The sequence below is a fragment of the Carassius carassius genome, chromosome 37 (genome assembly GCF_963082965.1).
Source record: "Carassius carassius chromosome 37, fCarCar2.1, whole genome shotgun sequence".
Taxonomy (NCBI): Eukaryota; Metazoa; Chordata; class Actinopteri; order Cypriniformes; family Cyprinidae; genus Carassius; species Carassius carassius.
In genome coordinates, this window is record NC_081791.1 from 28,673,145 (window position 1) to 28,701,096 (window position 27,952).

At 38.5% G+C, this 27,952-nt stretch overlaps 1 protein-coding gene across 1 annotated transcript; it reads right to left on the bottom strand.

Moving 5' to 3' along the window:
• Window positions 1-27,929, bottom strand: LOC132118598 (broad substrate specificity ATP-binding cassette transporter ABCG2-like). The gene is made up of 16 exons (XM_059528549.1): window positions 27,802-27,929; window positions 26,883-27,095; window positions 23,844-23,903; window positions 19,570-19,684; window positions 18,416-18,568; window positions 17,296-17,453; window positions 14,815-14,966; window positions 14,616-14,717; window positions 7,787-8,037; window positions 7,243-7,325; window positions 5,551-5,640; window positions 4,234-4,358; window positions 3,991-4,145; window positions 1,385-1,474; window positions 1,111-1,184; window positions 1-225 (listed from the first exon to the last, which is right to left on the bottom strand). Exons 2-16 carry the CDS (start codon window positions 27,086-27,088, stop codon window positions 75-77), a joined length of 1,965 nt encoding a protein of 654 aa, XP_059384532.1. The 5' UTR covers window positions 27,089-27,095; window positions 27,802-27,929; the 3' UTR covers window positions 1-74.
• Between the last annotated feature and the right edge of the window lie 23 nt (window positions 27,930-27,952).

Sequence of the window (27,952 nt, forward strand, 5' to 3'; positions counted from 1 at the left end):
GGGGTAAACAATGTTATATCTGTAGGATTTGGTGGATCTTGTAGGAGTGTGTGAGGAAGAACATGAACTTGTGTTTAGGTGAATTTCTTGATGAAAAGCAACTTGAGGTAAGCAATGACGAGGAAGATGAGGGTCATGATTCCCAGCGCTAAATGATTCTGCCACAAACCCCAGGTTGAGTAATCGATGCCCTGTTCAGATAGAAATTCCTCACCTGTCGAACAGCTGCAAAGGGAAATAAGAACATGTTAAAATAATTGTTTAGCATCATTGCATGTTGGATTTCTACACATGCTACGTTTATGCAACCAAATCATCAGTTAGTAATCAGAAAGATGGCTTAATCAGACTGAAACGCATTCATGTAAACACCTCAGTCAATCCGACTGAACTCGATCCCAATTCAATTTTGATTCATCTAGAAGGGGGGTGTAGACTTATTTTAATACGATCGAGAGGACATGTGAACACTGGATCAGACTGAAAACTGAACTGGAAATTACTGTGCATCTTCAGTGCTCTTTAAAACAAAGAAAAGAAGCCATGGCAGGGGAACAGTATGTGCAAACAGTGGGAAACTGAAATGATGCATTTAAAAGTTAACGGCCAAACAGATGTTTTTAAAACTTCACACTGTTGTCACAGATGAAATATAACACATAACATTAAATATTTTTACAAGATTAAATGTTGATTATTAGTAACTCAAACCGCTTACTTAACCGCAGGTTGCTCACATCTGCCATGTTTATAGTTTTCAACACTTTTTGTGTAATATTTTTCATGTAGTTCTGACACGAACTACACTCCAGTATTTATACATTTCTGTTAGTGCTGGTAAATAAAAACTCTTAAATCTTCATTGTTCATGGTAGCTCAGGTCAATTACATAATATTAACAGATACAACATTTGTTTTTTATCTTGTATTACTAAATGTTAACATTACTATCAACTAAAAATAAATGCTTCAGAAGTCTTTTTCATTGTTAGTTTAACTGATGATTTTGACAAATGTAGCATTATTGTAAAGTGTCAGCTCATTTTACTTCATTAACATTTCTTTTATTTCAGTTGAATGTTTATTAGTCACATGCAGATTGACACTCACACTTGTGCTACTACACCGCTCATGTTCCTTGGGTCACAGAATTCGAGCTTGGTGAACTCATTGATTTCCAAAGCCTGGAAGAACATTCATCATCATCATCATCATCATCAGCCACACATAAACATTGTTATCTGTTCTGCATTTAACAAAACTGACCGTCTAAGAATCAAGATTATTATACTTCACTTAAACTATAAAAACTAAACTACTAAGTTATATTGTGAATATATAAATCATATATAAACCGAATCTCAATATCAGGAGAAGAACTCACAGCGAGACCGTAATGAGGAATACTGAGATACTTTAACCAGTTCAACCAGTTAGCGACACTGGGGAGATTCACCAGCAGCCCTGAGAAGATCTGAACACAGAGAAATATTAACCATTAAATTTATAAACAAATACAGAAACGCACATATAAAGGTGCTGGTGATATAATTAGAATATCATCAAAAATATTTAACTAATTCCATTCAAAAAGTGAAAATTGTATATTATATTCATTCATTACACACAGATTGAAATGTTTATTTCTTTAATTTTGATGACTATAACTGACAACTAAGGAAAATCCCAAATTCAGTATCTCAGAAAATTGGAATATAACTTAAGACCAATACAAATAAAGGATTTTTAGAAATCTTGACCAACTGAAAAGTATGAGCATGTACAACACTCAGTACTTAGTTGGGGCTCCTTTTGCCTGAATTACTGCAGCAATGCGGCGTGGCATGGAGTCGATCAGTCTGTGGCACTGCTCAGGTGTTATGAGAGCCCAGTTTGCTCTGATAGTGGCCTTCAGCTCTTCTGCATTCTTGGGTCTGGTATATCACATCTTCCTCTTCACAATACCCCATAGATTTTCTATGGCGAGTTTGAGTCAGGCGAGTTTGCTGGCCAATTAAGAACAGGGATACCATGGTCCTTAAACCAGGTACTGGTAGCTTTGGCACTGTGTGCAGGTGCCAAGTCCTGTTGGGAAATGAAATCTGCATCTCCATAAAGTTGGTCAGCAGCAGGAAGCATGAAGTGCTCTAAAACTTCCTGGTATACGGCTGTGTTGACCTTAGAAAACAGAGTGGACCAACACCAGTAGATGACATGGCACCCAAACCATCACTGACTGTGGAAACTTTACACTGGATCTCAAGCAATGTGGATTGTGTGCCTCTCCTCTCTTCCTCCAGACTATGGGACCCTGATTTCCAAATGAAATGCTACATTTACTTTCATCAGATAACATAACTTTGAACGACTCAGCAGCAGTCCAGTCCTTTTTGTCTGAGATATGCTTCTGAGGCTGTCTGTTGTTCCAGAGTGGCTTGACACAAGGAATGCGACAGCTGAAACCCATGTCTTGCATACGTCTGTGTGTAGTGGTTCTTGAAGCACTGACTCCAGCTGCAGTCCACTCTTTGTGAATCTTCCCCACAATTTTGAATGGGTTTTGTTTCACAATCCTCTCCAGGGTGCGGTTATCCCTATTGCTTGTACACTTTTTTTCTACCACATCTTTTCCTTCCCTTCACCTCTCTATTAATGTGCTTGGACACAGAGCTCTGGGAACAGCCAGCCTCTTTTGCAATGACCTTTTGTGTCTTGCCCTCCTTGTGCAAGTTGTCAGTGGTTGTCTTTTGGACAACTGTGAAGTCAGCAGTCTTCCCCATGATTGTGTAGCCTACAGAACTAGACTGAGAGAACATTTAAAGGCTTTGCCGGTGTTTTGAGTTAATTAGCTGATTAGAGTGTGGCACCAGGTGTCTTCAATATTGAACCTTCTCACAATATTCTAATCTTCTGAGACACAGAATTTGGGATTTTCCTTAGTTGTCAGTTATAAACATCAAAATTAAAAGAAATAAAAATTTGAAATATATCAGTCTGTGTGTAATGAATATAATGAATGAATATAATATACAAGTTTCATTTTCTGAATGGAATTAGTGGAATAAATCAACTTTTTGATGATATTCTAATTATATGACCAGCACCTGTAAAATATAGCTGCAAGCAACAATTAAGAGGCCAAGCAGAAGCAGAATGAGCAGCTAACATGGCTGAGAGGATTAGACCGAATGCAACAAGGAGTAATTAAAAGACATCTAAAGGTAATTTTACTCAAATTGGCTGAAAAATCATGAATTCAATCATTAGTTATATGGTTTATCACTTTTGACCAATAGGGTTCGCTGTTAATAAATTGATGTGGTTTGGTCAGTGTGAGGTGACAATGACATGAAATTTGTAGGTCAAACATTTGCAGAGATACAGCCTCATATGCAGTTTGGCATCATGACATCAAATCTGATGAGATAAACAAAACGTTTCTTCTGCCAGCTTCTCAAAAATCGTTTTGAGTATCTTCAGGGCATGGTGCCAAAGACAAATACCAAGCTTTGAAATGACACGCCAATGCATTTGTTAAATACAGCAATTCTGTCAAAATTCAAAAAGGCGTTGTGTACCCTGCATGCTGCTCTGAATGTAAAGACACCACTCTTGTGAGTTTTGGCCAAAACATTCAGAAGTTAAAAGCAAAAATAACTTCATATATGAAGTTACACATATATGATTTTAATTGGCCTACTGGTAAGAGAGTCAGGCTTGTAACCCGAAGGTCACGGTTCAATTATCGCACCCTCGTGTGTGTTTGTTCAGTATTCACTGCTGTGTGTGTGTGTGCACTTGGATGGGTTAAATATAGAGCATGGGTTTCGATTATGGGTACCATACTTGAAAATATGTCACGACTTTCATTTTCACTTCACTTTTTTATAAAAACCCTTAACCATGGTATACTTACAACCACATGTGGTATATATTGGTTTAATATTTCTGTTCAAATGTGTGTGTGTGTGTGTGTGTGTGTTTCTTTACCATCATAAAGACAAAGCTGATGGTCATGAAGATGTTAGCGATGGCCACCACTGTCTGATCAGCGGAGATGGCAAGTGTCATGGACGTGGCTGTGTAAGACACCAGAACGATGGAGAACATGAAGATGAAGAACGCCTCGACCGTTGGCTTCAGTCCTGCACAGGAAACACAAACACTTTAAACCACACGCCTGATATCATACGAACATGAAAGATGTGATGATGAAGGCAATGTGAGTCTGACCAATCATAAAGTACGCCACACAGCTGAAGATGATGGCCGGGATGGTGCGCAGAGTCAGGATGTCAGACAGGATCTTGGACAGGAAGTAGACTGACACTCTGTAGTATCCGCTGATGTACTCGTGCCTGAGGACACGCCCACAACAAAAACATCATCAATCAAACAATCAATCAAATATTCCAATTACAATCAATCCCCAACACAGAAAATATCACAAGCCAAATTCACCAAACATTCTTTAGAATTAAATCTAATCTTCTTAAAATCGTCACAAATGACCTCTTAACCCTCTGGTGCACTTCATCCATTTTTGACTTCATTGGAATTGTACGAAACTTGGTATAGATCTTGCGCTTGCTATTTGAACACAAAAACGTATTTATGGATATGATTCACAATGATTAAATGGTCCTGCAAAAAACAATCACACTTGTACGGTTCATGGTCAAAAATCCCCACATTACAGGGGACAGACCGTGAAGCAAATTTCATCTAGTGGAAACGTTTGGTATTGCAGCTAAAATTCTTACAGAAAGCTAAATTTTTGAAATAGCACCAACAAATTAAGATTTATGGCTTTGAATTGCATTGGTACTGTTTACATTCACAACTCAAAATGAATGGAATTGCATTGCGCACAAATAATATCCTAATACTGTAAATTTATTTGTGATATCTACAGTACCTCAAAATTGGAGCACAACTTGTTTAGAGTTATGGCTTTGATTAAAACACAATTTTAGATTGAATCATGTTTCGGAAAATACACATTTTATATAGAATCCCTTTTTTTACTTTTAAATAGTTACGTTTTTAAAAGTTAAGTTGAAGTGACACCAATAAGTGTTTTTGGAAACGTCAGAATTTAGTACCAACTCTACAAAAAAACGTCAAATACAGGAAAAAATTATGTTTTTTAGAATATATTTGATAACTTCATGAGAAAAGTTGTAGTTATTTGCTCTATATATATAAGAGCAATGTAAATGTATGTATATATTAAAGCCATTTTTTATTTATTTTAATTAATTGTACACACAACCAACATTTACAATGTTTCTACAAAGGATATATGCATTAAAACTACAAATAATCCCACTATCAACAAAACACTCTGCATTTATTTACTTGCATAAGTTATTTCACCTCCTACAGAATGTTTGGATAAACTGCTGTGTGTTAGAGAGACAAATTCAAGTCCTGAAGCAGATAATCAAGAATCATTAATGGAACCAAACATAATGAAATTCATTCAGGAAGAACCGGTTCTCACTTGCCAACTCAAGTGTGTGTGTGTGTGTGTGTGTGTTTACTCACACAAACAGTTTCCTCTCAGTGATGAAGAGTTCAGCTGAGGAAACGGAGCTGAAGCACTGATTGGTGGTGATGAAGAACAGCGCGCCCATCCTGAAACACAAATACACAAGTAGAAAACTAACTGTGTAACTTCAAAAAGTTTTATTCAGTAAATTATATTTGAAAACACCAGGGCTGAAGAGACACAGCTTCTGTTCATCAGATCTGAACAGTGAATCACTCTAATTCTAGAGATGTTCCGATACCCTTTTTCTCTTCCCGATACCGATTCCGATACCTGGGCTCAGGGTATCGGCCGATACCGAGTACTGATCCGATACCTGGGTGTGTATCTGTATATACAGCTGTATATACTACTAGCCCTGTGTAAATTTCTAGAATTATTTTATGGTGTGCTTCAGACTTATCCCTTGATAAAACATGAACAAATACATGGTTAACTACTGTATTTATTACAGTATTTTTATTATCTGACATGAATTTGACAGTAATATTATTTAATTTCTTAAGCGAAAAAGAACTTCAAATGCAGCCAAAAATCTAACACCGCAAACTAAAAAAGGTATTTTAGTATTTTAGTTTTACAATATTAGTGTATAAAAAACTGCAACAAATAAGTCTAGGAATATAAAAAATTCTATATTAATCAGATAATCTCTTTACAACAAAACAAGTAAAAAACAAGCAACCGTCTAGGCATAATTATTATTATTAATAGAGACGTATTATTACTACATAGAGACGTAGCTAAATCTACTGTAGGCTACAACAGTAGCTTAATATATTGTCAATTTACTCGCCATGAAGATCTTTGAGTGTCTGTGTTTATGATATGACAGTTTTCTCAAATGAAACGTTAAATTCTCATGAAGTGACGGTTTATGCGTTCATGTCCTCATATAGTGACACACGGCAGAGGCCACAAAACAGCGAGCTCCCGTGCATCTGCGCATGTCTCCCACAGAGATGTAGACTTTGCAGGAGTAATATTTAAATAGTATTTTGCAGTTTAATATTCACAGACACTAGTATATATATTCGGCTACAGTCTGGAGCCCTGCGCTTAGACTAACACGGAAGCGACTGAACGCAGCTGCGGGTAACGAATATACTCAAACTTACTACCGGTTCTACAGAGACGCTGGTATCATCATATTTTAAAATTTTCAGCACCGTCTTGGTAGTGAAGTGCCAGTACTTGTGGCATCCCTAGTCGCCGTTTTACTGTCTGGTTGGTCCAGTCTGAAATACTGCTAAACAGCGGACATACTGCTAACCACTGATCTGTAATATAGAAGCGGCTTCACTGTCTGTTGGCAGTTTAGAACGCGATGAGCGATCCAGTCATATATAGATCAGTGCTGCTAACGCGTTTTCATTTCTTCTTCGCTGCTTTAAACAGGGGTTGCTTGTGGCATTACAGCACATCGTCCTGTGTTTGCAATGCATTCTGAGCAGCGACGAAGAACGGTGCAGCGGTAAGGCAAAGCTAGCGTTCATAACTAGGTCTTGAAAATGGTATCGGATCGGTATATGGGTTCATGTACTCGCCGATGCCAATGCCAGAATTTGTTGTGGTATCGGAGATATTTCCGATATTAGTATCGGAATCGGAACAACTCTATCTAATTCAAGTGGAAATGATTAATTTCACAGAAATACTGACTGAACTGGATGAACATGTTTCCAAACCTGTTCTGAATGCCGCTCGAATTCTTCTCTACTCCAAAAAATATGGCTCCAACAACCAAAGCCAGGAAAATCGTAACTCCGATCTGGAGAAACAAGAGTCAGATTAATATAGAAATACTAACATCAACCCAAATCAAAACTTAACCATTATTTTTTTTCATTTACATATAGATTATATTTTCTTTTCACATATATTTTGACAAAAAAAAAATATGACCAACAAATTCACTCATTCATTAATCAATGAGAAGAGTTGACAAAAATGTAATAAATTCATAAAATAATAATGTAAAATTAACAAATCATTTTGAATTGAAAACAATCAAAATAAAGCACCTATTTAAAAAGACTAAATATTTTATGTTTACCTTCATAAGTTATTATATTAAAATAGAACAATATTTTTTTTATTTAAAATAATAAGAGATCTAATTTCATTTTTAACAAAAAGTATTTAAAGTAAAACATGTAATATAGAAAAAATAATAAAATTGACAAAAACTTTTTTTTACTAATATTAAATGATGTAGATGGTTGCACTGACCTGAGCGAATGAGGTCTGTGGGTTCAGCATGAGGTTCTTGAAGGTTCTTTTGAGAACCCAGTTGAACTGGTGGCAGAAGGATGTTCTGTAGGTGATGGTTCGGGATTTGGGTCGTTTGCTGTAGTCCCGTCCCTGAACAATTTGCTCCAGCTCGCTTTTGGTTTGTTTGTAGCTGGCGCTGTTCTTGTATTCTTCCACCAAACGGTCCTCGATGCCCTTCAGAGATGAACTCAGCTGCTCCTCGTCCAGTTCTGACACACAAACACATTTATAATATTTTACACAAACACAATCTCTGCTCTCTCAAAAACAAATCTCCACTCTTTACTCAACAAAACAGACTTTTTCTGCTCTCCTGGACCACACCACAATAAGTGAAAGTGAAGTGACATACAGCCAAGTATGGTGACCCATACTCAGAATTCGTGCTCTGCATTTAACCTATCCCGGGGAGCAGTTGGGGGTTCGGTGCCTTGCTCAAGGGCACCTCAGTCGTGGTATTGCCGGCCCGAGACTCAAACCCACAACCTTAGGGTTAGGAGTCATCTCTCTAACCACTAGGCCACGACTTCCCCAAAAAAAGTAAAGAATGCATATCGCACCATCCCCAGAGCAGATTTGGGGCTCTCTGATCATCTTATAACGACCTACAGACAGAAACCTGCTAAACCTGTATTAAGAATTAAGTACTTATCTAAGCTAACAGAGTGTGTTAAAAAATGTAAAAGATTGAATGACAAATAATTTTCTCCAATTAAATTCGGATAAGACAGAGATATTAATTATTGGACCAAAAAACACGACACAGAATCTTGTAGATTACAATCTGCAACTAGATGGATGTACTGTTACTTCCTCTACAGTCAGAAATCTGGGTGTTATATTGGACAGCAATTTGTCTTTTGAAAATCATATTTCCAATGTTACAAAAACTGCATTCTTCCATCTTAGACACATTGCCAAGCTACGAAACATGTTATCTGTTTCTGATGCAGAAAAGCTAGTTCATGCATTCATGACCTCTAGACTGGATTATTGTAATGCACTTCTAGGTGGTTGTCCTGCTTCGTCAATAAACAAGCTACAGGTCGTCCAAAATGCAGCAGCTAGAGTCCTTACCAGGTCAAGAAAATATGATCATATTACCCCAATTTTACAGTCTCTGCACTGGCTACCTATTAAGTTCCGTATCAGTTACAAATTATCATTACTTACCTATAAGGCCCTAAATGGTTTAGCTCCTGCGTACCTAACTAGCCTTCTACCACGCTACAACCCATCACGCACCCTAAGGTCACAAAACGCTGGACTTTTGGTAGTTCCTAGGATAGCAAAGTCCACTAAAGGAGGTAGAGCTTTCTCACATTTGGCTCCCAAACTCTGGAATAGCCTTCCTGATAATGTTCGGGGTTCAGACACACTCTCTCTGTTTAAATCTAGATTAAAAACGCATCTCTTTCGCCAAGCATTTGAATAATGCATCTCTTAAATTGTGAGTGTAGTTGCATCTGATCAAATGCGCATTCTTATTCTTTAGCTTGGGTTAAACTAATTCATTTTACTTTGTTGGATCAGCAGCTATGCTAATGATGTCTCTATTTGTTTCTATGTTTTGCAGGATTTACACAAGCTCCAGTCTGGATCCAGAACACCTGAGAAGAGATGATGCTGACCCTGAATCAACAAACATAACTAACAAATATTGCTACAAGTGTGACTGCATCATATAATAATTGCTGTTAATAATGTTCATCGTCTGGCTGACTACGTCTTGAATTAATTTTTCTAAAAATCCTGTCATACGTGCACAAACTGACAATCACCACTTATAAGCTACAACTAAATAATGTAGAAACATAATTTTCTGTAAAGTTGCTTTGTAACAATTTGTATTGTAAAAAGTGCTATACAAATAAACTTGAATTGAATTCAACTGAATTGAATTGAAGTACTATGCTTACAGGAATGGGGACAGAGTATTGTGTAAACAGGCCAAATACACACTGGAAAAGGAGATCAGAGTGGCAGACAATTATTATGGAAAGCTAAGGAACCAATTATCTTCCAATGACCCTGAATCAGTGTGAAAAATTCTGAAAGACATCACCAACGACAAGACAACATGCCCCAGCACGGTAGAGAATCAACAACTGGCAGATGATCTGAATTAGTATTACTGGAGGTTTGAAAAACACCATTAAAACCTCCAGCAACCCCCCCTCACCCTCTCACCTGCACTTCAGATCAGCGAAGATGATGTGCCTCAGAAAGAACAAGAGAAAACAAGGCACAGCCTGTCTGAAAACCTGTGCTGACCAGTTGGCCCCAATCTTAACACAGAACTTTGACTGATCACTGAAGCTTTGCTTAACCTTCATCCCTGTCCCAAAGAAACCCAAAATTACAGGACTTAATGACTACAGATCTGTGGCTCTAACATCTGTGGCCTTGAAGTCATTTGAAAGGCTTGTTTTAGATTATCTGAAAGACATCACTGGACCTTCACTGAACCCCTGTAGTTTGTTGTTTGTCTCCCCACTATTCTTCTGCCTGTACACCAATAACTGCACATCTTAAGACCCTTCTGTTAAGCTCCTAAAGTTTGCAGACGACCCCACAATTATCTCATTCAGGATGGTGAGGAGTTTGCTTACAGACATGAGGTAAGAGCTGGCTGTCTGACGCAGTCTTAACAACCTGGACCTCAACATGCTCAAAACAGTGGAGATGATCGTGGACTTCAGGCGAAACACCCCAGTACTCCACCTACCAACAACAGTTGAGTCATTCAGATTCCTGGGAACCACCATCTCTCAGGACCTGAAATGGGACATTCACATTGCCCAGCAGAGGTTGTACAGTCGTGGCCAAAAGTTTTGAGAATTACATAAATATTAGTTTTCAAAAAGTTTGCTGCTAAACTGCTTTTAGATCTTTGTTTCAGTTGTTTCTGTGATGTACTGAAATATAATTACAAGCACTTCATACGTTTCAAAGGCTTTTATCGACAATTACATGACATTTATGCAAAGAGTCAGTATTTGCAGTGTTGGCCCTTCTTTTTCAGGACCTCTGCAATTCGACTGGGCATGCTCTCAATCAACTTCTGGGCCAAATCCTGACTGATAGCAACCCATTCTTTCATAATCACTTCTTGGAGTTTGTCAGAATTAGTGGGTTTTTGTTTGTCCACCCGCCTCTTGAGGATTGACCACAAGTTCTCAATGGGATTAAGATCTGGGGAGTTTCCAGGCCATGGGCCCAAAATTTTTCAACATTCTGGTCCCCGAGCCACTTCGTTATCACTTTTGCCTTATGGCACGGTACTCCATCGTGCTGGAAAATGCATTGTTCTTCACCAAACTGTTGTTGGATTGTTGGAAAAAGTTGCTGTTGGAGGGTGTTTTGGTACCATTCTTTATTCATGGCTGTGTTTTTGGACAGAATTGTGAGTGAGCCCACTCCCTTGGATGAGAAGCAACCCCACACATGAATGGTGTCAGGATGCTTTACTGTTGGCATGACACAGGACTGATGGTAGCGCTCACCTTTTCTTCTCCGGACAAGCCTTTTTCCAGATGCCCCAAACAATCGGAAAGGGGCTTCATTGGAGAATATGACTTTATTTGCCCCAGTCCTCAGCAGTCCATTCACTATACTTTCTGCAGAAGATCAATCTGTCCCTGATGTTTTTTTTTGGAGAGAAGTGGCTTCTTTGCTGCCCTTCTTGACACCAGGCCATCTTCCAAAATTCTTGCGCTGAATCCCAATTCGCCTACTTATACTACGACCTAAAAGTATGTACTTTTTTTGTGAGGAAAAAGTACATACTTTTGAGTGTGTAGCAAAAGAGTATGCACGTTCTGGGACATACTTCGATGACGTCATGCAACGTGAACGACAACGTGGTTGCCTAGTTACGTACACCACAACTGTTAACGTTTCATTCATTCTTGTATGTCCAATAAAATTTTATGTACTATTCTCATCTTTTTTTCTCATCGTTTTTTTTTCACAATACATCTTACAATGGACGCATCTCCACTGCTGCATCCGGCTGCCATGTTTACATCACCGCAAAGCCATCGCAAAGCTCCTCCCTCCCGCACGCAATGGGTTGTGGGCAATATTAGCACTTAGAGTGTGCATTGATCTGCACTTAAAATTCTAACCGGAAATAGTAGACCATCCGGGTATCTTTGGAATACTCTTTTCAACATGCTACGATTTGGGACGTACTAATTCTAGTTTCGCATACTATTTAGGACGGATAGTATGCGAATTGGGACTCAGCGTGCATGCAGATGCGCTCACACCTGCCTGCTGCCATTCCTGAGCAAGCTCTGCACTGGTGGCACTCCGATCCCGCAGCTGAATCCTCTTTAGGAGACCATCCTGGCGCTTGCTGGACGCCCTGAAGCCTTCTTTACAAGAATTGAACCTCTTTCCTTGAAGTTCTTGATGATCCTATAAATTGTTGATTTAGGTGCAATCTTAGTAGCACAATATCCTTGCCTGTGAAGCCATTTTTATGCAACGCAATGATGGCTGCATGCGTTTCTTTGCAGGTAACCATGGTTAACAATGGAAGAACAATGATTTCAACCATCACCCTCATTTTAACATGTCAAGTCTTCCATTCTAACCCAATCAGTGTGACATTATGATATCCAGCCTTGTGCTCGTCAACATTCTCACCTGAGTTAACAAGACGATTACTGAAATGATCTCAGCAGGTCCTTTAATGACAGCAATGAAATGCAGTGGGAAGGTTTTTTTGGGATTAAGTTGATTTTCATGGCATAGAAGGACTATGCAATTCATCTGATCACTCTTCATAACATTCTGGAGTATATGCAAATTACTATTATAAAAACTTAAGCAGCAACTTTTCCAATTTCCAATATTTATGTAATTCTCAAAACTTTTGGCCACGACTGTACTTCCTTCGCCAACTAAGGAAGTTCAACCTGCCACAGGAACAATTGAAGCTGAAACAATTCTAATCTGCCATCACTGAATCTGTCCTCTGCACTTCAATAACTCTCTGGTTCAGCTCATCTACAAAATCTGACCTAAGAAAACCGGCCTGCTAAGATAATCATTGGTACAACCCTCCCCACTCTCCAAGAACTGTACTTATCCAGAGTGAGCAAAAATGCTGGCAATATCACTCTGGACACCTCACATCCTGCATACACATCCCTGTTTGAACTGTTGCCTGGTCGATGCTACAGAGCACCAAACTGGCCAGGCACAGGAACAGTTTCTTCCCTCAGGCAATTCATCTCATGAACACTTGACAATAAAATGTGGAACACACAACCCTATCATACATTTATTAACACACATACTTATTTAAATTGTCTGTTTGGTATATTTTGTATATTATTCTTTTTGTCTTGTTTTGTCACTGTCATTCTGTTGCACCGTGGACATTTCTGTCACAAAAACAAATTCCTTGTATGTGTAGAGATGCCTGGTAATAAAACTAATTCTGATTCCGATTCAGAAACCTGTATCAAATCTCGCTAATTTATTGGCCAATGTCGCAGGCATCCCTTTAGTGACGCTGCTTCACTCACCTAATAAAAGTCAGTGCACCATCAATTCCTCAGATTCTTTACCAAAGAAGCATCTTCGGAAGCACAAGGAGCTTGACAGTAAACGGAGTGTATCGTTCCCTATTCATCAATTTTACGTGTTCCCTTTCAATGGTTCACTTAAGACTGCATAATGCTGCGATGATGCAATGGCAACGATATAACATACATGCTAAAATAAGCACTGAGGCATCTGGCCAAAATAGTGGGAACCAGACTAAACTCAGACAACTGGCTCATGCAAAACAAAACATGGAACCAGAAAGCCCTCTGCGACCAGCACCTAAGCACACAAGGCATTGGGACAACTTGTGCCACAGGCCAGAGTAGTCTACATAAATCATTAGGGCCTGAACAGGGCATAGTAGATGAAGCCTCTCCCCCAAAGAAGCAGCAAAGGGAGGAAGACAAAATGCATAAAATACAACCACTTGGGAACAGAATGACGTGGACAAGACTCTGGAGATGCAACCAGGTCTGGGTTACAGAAACACATTCACAAAACGGGGTAAATGCCATGCATGGCTCACTCACAAAAAGAGCCTACAGATCCTCAACATTCTTGAGAGAGGCAGACTCAAAAAGCAACCTAGATAACCCCTCCAAGATGACTGACAAGTTTTTTTTTATTATGAAAGTCCATTGCTCACTAGCTCTTAATACACATTCAGACAAATCATGGGTCAGAGGGTTTGCTCCCGATCAAATTATTTAGGCTAAGCATCAGAATTCACAAACCACTGTCCACTGTTATTTTTAACAGAAAAGAATGCAACGAGCTCGTAATCATGACTTTATAAGTTGGAAATAGGAAAGTCTCTACTCGGCAGATGCCTGTTATAATGTTATGATCGAGCCTCTGGACTCTGAGCATAACTTGTTATTCTATAACAAACTATAAAATATTTTCTATAAAACATTAACGTCCCGGCAGTGACAAATAGCTTGTTTTATATTTAATTTAATAACATTAATGTTATAAGTTAATATTTACAATAAATATTTTAACTGCTACTGTGTAAAACGAATACTGATGTAAAAAAGTTTGTTTAAAGTGTTTGCAAACCAAATATTATTGCAATTTTGTTCATTAAGCAGTATAAAAAAATAAAATAAATTTTAAAACAAACATTACATGTCATTAGTGGTGAATCTTGACTAAAAGAAGCTGCAAAGTGGCCTTTATACTCCAAGAAAACATTAATGGAGAATGGAAATTGATGTACCCTCATTGCTGTATAGCTTGTTGAGAGCGACGGCGGTGGAGTCTCCATTGATGACATCCAAGAAAAAATCAGCAGGGTTGTTATGAGGTTCACAGGTGTATCCTGACACAGACACACACACACACACACACACACACACACACACATCAGTATCAGGACCTGAGTCTCTGTTCATGTGTGTAAATGTGTGTTTTCATACCGATATGGCTGAAGTAATCCAGGGCATCTTGAGCCGGCCCATGATACACCAGTCTTCCTCCCACCAGCAGTGTGAGGCTGTCGAACAGCCGGTAGATCGAGTACCGCGGCTGATGGATGGACAGGATGATGGTGCGACCATTGTTCGCCATTCTGAATAAATACACAGGTTAAACACACTGGAAAGTTAAAACGGTACTGTGGTTAAATTTCACAAGAATGTTAGAGTCATATTTTATCCCAAAAGAGCAAAAGATTTAAATGTAATTTAATAAAATTTCATTTTAAAATAAATTTACTAATTAAGAAATAAACTGTACAGTACATAGAGAAATTAGATATTATTAAATATACTTGAAAATATTTGTACAATAATAAGTTATGCAATTCCCTAGTGCTTTCTGGCAGAATAGACAATTAATTTTTACAAATGAACATGTCTTTGTCAAGAAACTCTACCGACCTCAGTGTGTATCAGTCTCTCCTCTCTTCCTTCTCTGCAAATGTCTTCACGGCTAAAACATCCTACTACCACAACAAAATTAGCAGCTGTTGTGACGCTCGGACACTCTTCAAAACTTTCTCTTCTCTTCTTAATCCGCCGCCACCACCTCCTCCATCGAGTCTTACAGCGGACGACTTTGCGGTTTTCTTCACAAATAAGACAAGAGCCATCAGTGACCAATTCTCCACACCGCAGACTGAGGACATCTTCACAATGACTGATGCACACTCTTTCTCCTCTTCCCCACTCTCAGAGATGGACGTCTCCAAACTTCTCCTGTCCAATCATCCTACTACTTGTCCACTTGATCCGATCCCCACTCACCTCCTTCAAGCGATCTCTTCTTCAGTCATACCTTCGCTTACTCACATTATCAACTCCTCTCTTCAGTCTGGAACATTTCCCTCAGCATTCAAGCAGGCTCGGGTAAGCCCACTGCTCAAGAAACCATCTCTAAATCCAGCACTTCTTGAAAACTACAGACCGGTATACCTTCTTCCATTCATTGTAAAGACAATTGAGCAAGCTGTGTTCAACCAGTTTTCTATGTTCCTTGTACAGAACAACCTCCTGGACAGCAACCAATCTGGCTTCAAAAGTGGCCACTCAACTGAGACTGCTCTGCTCTCGGTTACTGAAGCCCTGCGACTGGCAAGAGCAGCTTCAAAATTCTCAGTACTCATCTTACTGGACCTGTCCGCTGCTTTTGACACTGTTAATCACCAGATTCTCCTGTCCACCTTCAGAAAGATGGGCATCTCTGGAACAGCACTCCTGTGGTTGAAGTCCTATCTCTCCGATAGATCCTTCAGTGTGTCTTGGAGGGGTGATGTTTCTAAGTCACAACTACTTTGTTACGGGGGTTCCTCAAGGCTCAGTACTTGGACCACTTCTCTTCTCCATCTACATGATGTCATTAGGATCTGTCATTCAGAAGCATGGCTTTTCTTATCACTGCTACGCTGATGACACTCAACTCTACTTCTCATTCCAACCAGATGACCCGACGGTAGCTGACAAATAGTGACATTTCTAGCTGGATGAATGACCATCACCTTCAGCTTAACCTTACGAAGACAGAACTTCTGGTGATTCCAGCTAACCCATTGCTTCATCACAACTTCTCTATACAGCTGGGCTCATCAACCATTACTCCTTCGAGGACAGCCAGAAACCTAGGAGTTGTGATGGATCATCAGTTAATCCTCACAGACCACATTGCTACAACGACCCGGTCCTGCAGATTTGCCTTATAGAACATCAGGAAGATTAGACCCTTCCTGTCAGAGCAAGCCACCCAACTTCTTGTCCAAGCTCTTGTTCTCTCCAGACTGGACTATTGTAATGCTCTCCTGGAGGGCCTTCCTGCATGTACTGTCAAGCCTCTGCAATTGATCCAGAATGCAGCAGCGAGGGTTGTCTTCAATGAGCCAAAAAAAGCTCACGTTACTCCTCTCCTCATCAGGTTACACTGGCTACCAGTAGCCGCTCGCATCAAATTCAAGGTACTGATTCTTGCCTACAAGACGACAACTGGCACGGCACCAACATACCTAAGCTCACTGGTTAAATCTTATGTGTCCTCCAGAAGTTTGCGCTCTGCAAGTGAACGACGCCTTGTGGTGCCATCCCAAAGAAGTTCAAAATCACTCTCACGGACCATTTCCTGGACTGTGCCCAGCTGGTGGAATGACCTCCCAATCTCAATTCGTCTTTACTCATTTTCAAGAAACATCTAAAGACTCATCTTTTTCGCCAGCACTTAACCAACTAATACTAGCACTTTCCTTTTCTTGTCTTTTCATTTATAAAAAAAAGAAAAAAAAAAAAAACCTGGCTATGCATTCTGTACTAGACTAACTGAGACTTGACATGGGACTTATATATTGTTGTTGTTCTCTTTCTTTATATATTGTTGTTGTTCTCGTCTTTCTTGTGGTTTAGGTTTGAAATATGACCGGTTTTGTACAAACTCACTTCTTGAGCAGCATGAGGACGGAGTTGGCTGTACTGGCATCCAAGCCAGTAGTTGGTTCATCCAGGAAAAGCACCGGCGGATCAATGATCAGCTCCATGCCGATGTTTGTCCTCTTCCTCTCTCCACCTGAAACACCACGAATCAGCTGCGTGCCCACCTGTACAACCAGCCAATCAGAGCAGACGTCAATTCAAGTCCTGCCATCTAAACTCAATAATGAACTACAATACTGACTTTGTCAAATTAATCATGATTCACATCAGATCAAATTCACTTTGTTCATAAGTCATCGTTTTCTGAATATTTATACACACACAAAACAATGACTAATGAATAGAACAGTTATATATACACACAATTATATTTTATTTTAGTATCACTGATATACTCGTTTTGTTTACATTTTTATATTTTGACCATTTAATTTTCTATTTTCAGTTTTTATTTTTATAGATTTTTTTGTAATTTTATAGCATTTTTCTGTTTTTAATTATTTTTTTTAAATGTCTATATAGTTTTTATTAATTTTCATTTATTGCTTAGACTATTTATTTTATTTTATTATTTTGTCTTATATATTTACATAAGAATATACGTATATATATATATAGAGAGAGAGAGAGAGAGAGAGGTGTGGGAGTATAATTTTTCTTTTAGTATCATTGATATACTATTATAGTTTTTGTTAATATTTTTAATAAATGTAATTTTTCTCTATTTTTATTGATATTCTTTATTTTATTTTAATTTTTTGTTGTCATTTTTATTATTGTTTATATATATATATATATATATATATGCATTTTTAGATTAAATTTTTATTTATTAGCTTTAGCATTTTAGTTATTTTTATACTTCAAGTTAAACCAAATGAAAATTTAAAATCTTGCCTTGGCATTAATTAATTATTAGTATTTTTTTAACCTACAGTAGCTGTGTTTTGAGGGAGAAAACATTTCAAAAGCAAACAAAATAAAAAATGTTGTTTATTGATTCAGAAGAATGCTAAATTACATAACTTAACATAAAATAATTACTAATCGTGTCATTAAGCATCAACAGAAGCCTGTGTTGATTGCACATGTAGTCTGTGGGATGAATGTGTGTTTGGTTTGTTACCCGTGAATCGGCCACTTTGCTCAATCCCAGCTCCTGAATGAGTCTCTCAACCTTCTCATCTTTTTCTCGCTGACGAATCGACTTCGGGAGCCTTAAAGCTGCTGAGAAACGCAGATTCTCACGAACCGTCAGTGTTCCCATGACCACGTCGTCCTGCAAAAAACAAGACTTTCAAAATGATTCATGTGTTTAAACCATGACAGAGCACTTTCTGAACACGCACATTTCATAAACGTCCTTAAGGAAGGAAGCAGAGTGTCTCATGACACAGCTGGTGTGATTTGAGATTAAACAAATCACTGAAGGAATTCAGACTCCTGAAGAAAACACAAGGCGAACGCACTGTATTAAACTCTATTTATGGAAAGAAAACAAACTAAACTGCTGAATGGTTTCAGTCCAGCTTTTCTAGTCTTAATCAGCGATCCCACAATTCCCTTAGTCATGATATGTATTCTACTGAATAACGAGTTCAGCTTCCTGTTTTATCTGCTGAAGTTAGTTTTTAGAGTCAAACATAAGACTTTCAGGGTGTTTAAACCATGACAGAGCACTTTCTGAACACGCACTTTTCATACATGTCCTTAAGGAAGGAAGCAGAGTGTCTCATGACACAGCTGGTGTGATTTGAGATGGAGAAAATCAGACTCCTGAAGAAAACACAAGGCGAACGCACTGTATTAAGCTCTATTTATGGAACGAAAACGAACTAAACAGCTGAACCGGTTTCAGTCCAGCTTTTCTAGTCTTAATCAGCGATCCCACAATTCCCTTAGTCATGATATGTATTCTACAGAATAACGAGTTCAGCTTCGTGTTTTATCTGCTGAAGTCAAACACAATAATTTGAATGAATGAATGAATGAAGGTTTATTCGGTTACAAAACTTAAGACATGGATGTGTAATGTGTTTAAACCATGACATAGCACTTTCTGAACACTTTCTAATGTGTAAGTTCAGCGTTTGTGCTCCAGACGTGAAGAGAAAATGCTACTATTGACTGTTGACTAAGTGATCAGAAGAAAGGAAATGTAGTAACTGTGTGTGTGTGTGAGTGTGAGTGTGAGTGTGAGTGTGTGTGTGTGTGTGTGTGTGTGTGTGTGTGTGTGTGTGTGTGTGTGTGTGTGTGTGTGTGTGTGTGTGTGTTATATACCTGCACTACGTATCCAGACAGACATTTGAAGTTTGGAGGCTGTGGAGCTCCGTCTATAAGAACCTCTCCAGAAAGACCAGCAGGATCCTTACGAGCGGCCAGAACGTCCAGAAACCTGCAGTAAAACACAGACATTATACAAAACACATTAAATAAATAAATATTTGTAATTTATTTTAATTATATTTTATATTTTACATGTGTTAAAATAAACTGTTTATGTAAATGTATTTTTACTTTTTATTTTTTATTAAATGTTATTTGATATTCTAAATAAATTAAATAAATATATCAATAAATAACAATTATTTTACATAAAAACTATTTATTTTAAAAGACTAAAATGGATTATCTATATGTTCAGTTGAAGTTCAGTTAAAGTGCCGACTTTAAGCTTTTTTTTTTTACACAATCCCCCCATTTTCAGGGGCTCAGATGTAATTGGACAAATAAATATAATCATAAATCAAATGTTCATTTTTGATATTTTGTTTAGGATCACAACATCCAGTAAAGTTAAGAACACTCTCCAGGAGGTAGAGATGTCACTGTCAAAGTCCACAATCAAGAGAAGCAATTACAGAGGCTTCTCCACAAGCTTCAAACAAGGCTAGATCAGACTTTGAGAAAAAAAAATCTTAAAAAGCCTGACCACTTCTGGAAAAGCATTCTTTGGATGGCTGAAATAAAGATCAACCTGTACCAGAATGGGAAGAAAAAAATCTGGAGAAGACTTGGAACAGCTGATGATCCAAAGCACACAACATCATCTGTGAAACATGGAGCAGTGTGATGTATGAGCATACATGGCTTCCAGTGGCACTGGGTTACTGGTGTTTATTGATGACATGACAGAAGACAGAAGCAGCCGGAAGAACTCTGAAGTGTACAGAGATATACTCTCTGCCCAGATTCAGTCAAATGCAGCAAAGTTGATTGGATGGTTGCTTCATAGTACAAATGGACGATGACCCAAAACATACAGCAAAAGCAATCCAGGAGTTTTTGAAGTGGTATCTTCTCACTCATATTCTGCAATGGCCAAGTCAATCTCCTGATCTCAACAAGATTGAGATGCATTTCACTCAGTGAAGACAAAACTAAAGGCAGAAAGAGCCACAAACAAACAACAACTGAAGTCAACTGCAGTACAGACCTGGCAAAGCATCACAAAGAAAAAACCCAGTCTCTGCTGATCTCCATGAGCTCCAGACTTAAGGCAGTCATTGCCTGCAAAGGATTCTCAATAAATATTAAAAATAAACATTTTATTTATGATTATATTTATTTGACCAACTATATTTGAGCCCCTGAAAATGAGGGGACTGTATGTAAAAATGGTTGTAAAGTCTAAGCATTTAATCTTATTTTTAATTCTGTTCTGGTGGCATACGGAGCCAAAATTATGAAAATTGTGTCAGTGTTCAAATATATATGAACCTAAATGTATATATACACTGTTGCTGGAAAAACTGCTTGTTGCTGGAAAAACTGCTCTGTTTTGAAAACAGCTGATCTACTTTTAGTTATTCCTTAACACTTATTACATAAACCACAACACACAGACAGACAGACAGACGGACAGACAGACAGACGGATGGAAGGACAGATGGACAGACAGACAGACAGATGGAAGGAAGGACAGATGGACAGTCAGACAGACAGATGGACAGACGGACAGACAGATGGATGGAAGGACAGATGGACAGACAGACAGACAAATGGACAGACGGATGGACGGACGGACAGACAGACGGAAGGACAGATGGACAGACGGACGGACACACAGACAGACAGACAGACAGAAGGACAGATGGAAGGACAGACGGACAGAGAGATGGACAGTCAGGCAGACGGATGGACAGACGGATGGACAGATCGACAGACAGACAGATGGAAAGATGGACAGACAGATGGAAGGAAAGATAGACAGTCAGACAGACCGACAGATAGACAGACGGATGGACAGACAGACAGACGGACAAATGGAAGGAAAGATGGACAGACAGTCAGACAGACAGATGGACGGACGGACAGACAGACACACAGACGGACGAAAGGACAGATGAACGGACAGTCAGACAGATGTAAGGACAGATGGACAGTCAGACAGATGAAAGGACAGATGGACAGTCAGACAGAGAAACAGATGGATGGAAGGACAGATGGACAGACAGACAGATGGACAGACAGATGGATGGAAGGACAGATGGACAGACAGACAAACAGACCTACAGGCAGACGGATGAAAGGAGAGATGGACAGACGGACAAACAGACAGACAGAAAGACAGATGGACAGTCAGACATACAGATGGAAGGACAGATGGACAGTCAGACAGACAGATGGACAGACAGACAGACATACAGACTGATGGAAGGAAAGACGGACGGACAGACAGATGGACAGATGGAGAGACAGACAGACAGACAGACAGACGGAAGGACAGAAAGACAGATGGAAGGATAGATGGAAAGACAGACAGACGGACGGACGGACAGACGAATGGAAGGAAAGATAGACAGACGGATGGACAGACAGACAGACAGACAGACAGACAGACAGACAGACAGTTGGAAGGACAGATGGACAGACAGTCAGACAGACAGATGGACGGACGGACAGACAGACACACAGACAGACAGACAGACGGACGGACGGACAGACAGACGAATGGAAGGAAAGATAGACAGACGGATGGACAGACGGATGGACAGACGGACGGACAGACAGACAGTTGGAAGGACAGATGGACGGACGGACAGACAGACACACACAGACAGACGGACGGAAGGACAGATGGACAGTCAGACAGACAGAAATACGGACAGATGGACAGACAGACAGATGGACAGACAGAGAGACAGACAGATGGACAGACAGATGGATGGAAGGACAGACAGACAGACGGATGGATGGAAGGACAGACAGACGGATGGATGGAAGGACAGATGGACAGTCAGACAGACGGATGGAAGGACAGATGGACAGACAGACAGACATATGAACAGACAGATGGATGGAAGGACAGATGGACAGACAGACGGACAGACAGACAGATGGATGGACAGATTGAAGGACAGATGGACAGACAGACAGATGGACAGACAGATGGATGGAAGGACAGATGGACAGACAGACAAACAGACGGACAGGCAGATGGATGAAAGGAGAGATGGACAGACAGACAAACAGACAGACAGAAAGACGGACGGACAGACAGAGAGACAGATGGAAGGACAGATGGACAGTCAGACAGACAGTTGGACAGTCAGACAGACGGATGGACAGACGGATGGACAGACGGACGGACAGACAGACGGACAGACGGAAGGACAGATGGACAGACAGACAGAAGGACGGATGGACTGACGGACAGACAGACAGACAGATGGACAGATTGAAGGAAAGATAGACAATCAGACAGACAGACGGATGAATAGATGGACAGACAGACAGATGGACAGATTGAAGGAAAGATAGACAATCAGACAGACAGACGGATGAATAGATGGACAGACAGACAGACGGAAAGACAGATGGACAGAAAGTCAGACTGACAGATGGAAGGACGGAGAGACGGACAGACAGACAGATGAACGGACGGAAGGACAGATGGACAAACAGTCAGACAGATGGAAGGACAGATGGACAAACAGTCAGACAGATGGAAGAGACAGATGGAAGGACAGATGGATAATCAGACAGACAGATGGAAGGGACAGATGGAAGGACAGATGGATAATCAGACAGACAGACAGACGGAAGGACAGATGGACAAACAGTCAGACAGATGGAAGGGACAGATGGAAGGACAGATGGATAATCAGACAGACAGATGGAAGGACGGACGGACGGACAGACAGACGGACGGACAGATGGACAGTCAGACAGACAGACAGACGGATGAACGGACAGACAGACAGACAGACAGACAGACGGACGGACGGACGGACAGACAGATGGAAGGACAGATAGACAGACAGATAGAAGGACAGATAGATGACAGACAGACAAACGGACAGACAAACAAAACGACGTTTGGAAGGACAGAAAGACAAAAGGACGGAAGGAAGGACAGATGGACAGACAGTCAGTAGGACAGTTGGACAGGCAGGCAGATAGAAAGATAGACAGACAGATAGATAGATAAACAGACAGATGGACAGACAGTCAGATGGATGGACAGACAGAGGCAGATAGATAGATGGGCAGGCAGATGGACAGATGAAAGAACAGACAGATGGATGGGTGGAAAGACAGATAGCTCTTACGATGATTTCCCGCTCCCAGTGGCTCCTAAAATGGCGTTCAGTCCCGGCCTCATGATACCACTAAACAAAATAACAGAATTACTTCAGAATTATTATTACCACATTTTCTTCATTTTCATATAATTACTTAAAACAGCATAAAATCAAACACACAAGATGCTGATTGGATGAGCTACATTTGAAGCTGTTGTGAAATTCAGTTCCTCTTTGGAAGACAATTATATTAAAAGACCTTTGTTTGTAAAACAACAACAACAAATGCCATCTGACCATATTAAGTGCTTAAATGTCACATTTATCCACTACACTAATGTAACTTGGCATAATTCATATTCATGAGCTCAGCTAATTTGTTTGATAAGTAAACACCTTGAAGCTGCCGATCATCGGAGCTTGTGTGTCTACAGATAAAATAACTTCATAAGTTCAGATGAGAAAATAAACATTTCAAGTCACGCACACTTACACAAGTAGCTGAGTGCACATGGACAATCATGGGTTAATGATTAAACTCACCCAACAACCTCCGATGAAGAGCACACAAACTCTCTCACACACAAACGCTGTATAAGGGCCACAAACTATGCTTTTTCTAAAATTGTTTTAAACAACAACAGCATATATATATATATAAATTATATATATATAATTTAGTTTATTATATTATGTAATTTTATATTACATTGAAATATGTATTTATATTTATTAATATTTAAATAGTATATTATTTAATTTCGATCACAGTCATGGCATTTCAAAGTATTTTGATAATATTTACTTTTTAATATTCTCATTCAAAATATTAATAAAAACTGCATACAATTATACAAAATTATTATTATTATACTAAAATATTTACTGCATGGAATTTATGCTTTAAAAAAATTAAACAAGAAATAAAGATATAAAAAGTAAAAAAAAATTAAATCAATAATTAATTTCAATAAAATATTAAAGTTTTTATTATTAAAAATAAAAGTATTGAATTCTGTTAGGATACTGTCAATACTGTGTTCTGACTGGATCATATTCATAAACATTATGGTAATGAGAACAGAGTTTTTTTGGATTATGGTATCGAAAATTTAAAAAGATGGGTTTTATCAAGAAAAAAAAAACTTTAAACAATGTACAATTTCTTAATAAGTTTGGTCTTTGAGTGAAATATGACTCAAGTGTTATTTACGAGTGGAAATTCGACTGATAGATGTAAGATTGCCCGATTATTTTCCAGTTCAGTGATCCAAAACCTGTAACCCATTCAGTCCGAGAAGGACAGCACAACCAGACTCTTATCTAATAACAGGGCAAAAGTCAAGGTTTGATGGTTCTCATCAACACTAAAATAGAGTCACTGCACACTCACTGCGTTTATCCCCTCAAATGTCTGAATGCTTTTTCCATCTCGTACTGTGTGTTTATATTGCCAGAAAGTTTATATTGTTCAGCAGGGACTTTCATGTCAAACAATGACCTGAACGCAGCGGGTATGCATACGTAATGTACTCATGTTATGAAAGCACAAACATGCACGTGTTTGTGTGCTCATCACACTGTGTGGGTGTGTGTGTGTGCTTGTATAACAATGCATTAGCAAGCATGCAATGCCATTCCTACTAAAGCACGTACAGATGTATGTTTTTCAGTGCATATTTAGTTTTTTTGGAGGCAGGGCCGGGAATCCATTGAAACATTGCCATGCTTCATTCCTTCAATTCACATAAATCCTCCCTGGTGGTTTCACAATCAGATAACCACACAACGCCTTTGAAGACACATTACCCCACATCATGTCCACACTTATGCTCCCTGACCTACAACCTCACAAATATCACCTCTATTTCTTTCTTCATAGCAAATAATGAACATGAGCTTCATGCAGAGGCTAAATATGTGACTGTTCTTCTCGACTCCTTGTTTTAAGCGGGTATAGTAGATGAAAGTCGAGGCAGAAAACATGTCTGAACATGAGATCTGATGCAGTCCTGCTGGTCACCCGACGAACACTAAAATAAACTACAGTTTTTAAAGGAACACGTTCAATCATCCATCAGATGAATTCGCAAATGTCACTATAAGTAATTAAAAGCATTAGTATTGCTAAAAAAACTTACAAATAAATAAATATATAAATAAAATCATAAAATATAAAATACAAAAACTAAGTTTAGTATAACTGAGATAGTGAAGATATTATAGTTTTCATTAAAAAATATTTTTATAATATTAATATTATTATTAATATTTTTATATTATTTCAAGATATATAACATATGATTAATATTAACTTTTTAAAATTTTTCTTTTTTTCTGTTCATTTAATTAAAGTTTTAGGAATTTTGTTATGTGCTTTTGTTATTTTATTAGTCATTTTAATTAAAATTTTAAATACAATGTATATTTAAATATCTTTATACAGTTTTTTCATATGCAGAAAATATTTAATACTATAATACATAATAAAACTTCATATTTAGCTTTTATAAATATTTTTAATTAGTTTTTATATTTTCTGTTTTATATTTTTTAATTTTTTCTATTAATTTCCACTGTAGTTAAAGTTTTAGTAATTTTGTTGTCATTTTTTATTCATTTTTCCATTTATAGTTTTTGTTCATTTGTATTTCAGTTTTAGTTTTATGTATTTTAGTACATCAATTTAAACCAGAAAAAAAACTGAAAAACTAGTTGAAATTAAATACACTGAATGTATATGGTTATGAAAACATTTTTTAATAGTTTTTTTTAGGTTGTTGATTTCTTTAAAACCACCACTGTATCACAGTTACACCACACTTCACAGTGGTGGTATCCTGGCACAGCATCATATAAAACATACTGTTCCTGCAAGGTATTTAAAAACATATCAAGGTATTGCCATAATTCATGAACCATGTTATTTAAGTGCTCTCAAAAATGCAACGGTACAATACATACCCTTGTTGGACACCATGGTATTTTTTGATTAGCTTACTATTTAAAAACTGAAACATGAATACTGTGATCAAACAGCATCAGATCTGACAGCACTAGACTCACTTGAGCTCGATGAGGATGTTCTTCTGCGTGACCTTCCTCTTGCACAGGAAGCCGCTCTTCATCTTCACGCTGTAGTTGATGTTGTGGAAGCTCACGGTCGCTCCTCGTCTGGACGATGAGAAGGACATTCTGGTGGACACCGGTGTCCTGGACACATTGTTGTCCACATTGCTGACTCTGGTCAGATGAACAGCCGTGTCTGCCATCACAACCCTGAGAAACAGACACTATCAGCGGTCAGACGACATGAACTCAGTAAATCATTACATCAGAACACACTATCAGGTTCAACTGGAGGTTTTGACTTAATAAACCAAGTTTCAGTCTGACTGCAGAATCTCAATACACCTGTTCAACTCTAGTTTCTCTTATTGCATTTACATTAAGCAGATGCTTTTATCCAAAGCGACTTACAAATAAAAACAATGGAAGCAATCAAAATCAACAAAAGAGCAATATACAAGTGCTATAACAAGTCTCAGATAGCTTAACGCAGCACACTATTATATATTAAATAAAAACAAAACAGATAGAATAGAAAAATAATAGAGCAAGCTAGTGTTTTAGGTATTTTTTTATTTTTGTTAATTGTATAATAAATAAAAAGAAAACAAATAGACATAATACAAAAAAGAATAGAAAAGCTAGTGTTAGAACATGATGATTAATTATCATTATTGTAATGAACTATCAATTATGAACCGCTTAGGTCATTTCTAAACAAGTAATTAGGTAAAACTTAGTTGAAGTGTGCAGTATCACTCCAAAACCCCACAGCATTGAGTAGTTCGCAGCGAAAACGGAACAAATATGACATTTGTCAAAGCGAACGATCTTGCTTTGGGTAGAACATCGGGTAATTAACGATTAATCTACGATTTTTGCATGCGTGATTCACAGAAACCGTAATGACACTCACCTGAAGCAGAGCCGATCCGCTGCGAGCGCGTGTCCGCGTGCGTCTGCGGGTGTTATGTGAGTAGAGCGCGCGCGCGAGAAAGAGCGACACAGAGTGTGTGTGTGTGGGAGATTGTGTGTGTATTTATGTGAATGAGGTTTCATAAAAAACA

Excerpts from the sequence above, each read along its gene's own strand:
- LOC132118598 (XM_059528549.1), bottom strand. The coding sequence starts at position 27,088 with ATGGCAGACACGGCTGTTCATCTGACCAGAGTCAGCAATGTGGACAAC. Across the intron at positions 14,967-17,295 it reads GTCCTCATGCTGCTCAAGAA|AATGGCGAACAATGGTCGCA; the intron begins GTGAGTTTGTAC and ends GTATTTATTCAG. Across the intron at positions 226-1,110 it reads AGCGGTGTAGTAGCACAAGT|CTGTTCGACAGGTGAGGAAT; the intron begins GTGAGTGTCAAT and ends TTCCCTTTGCAG.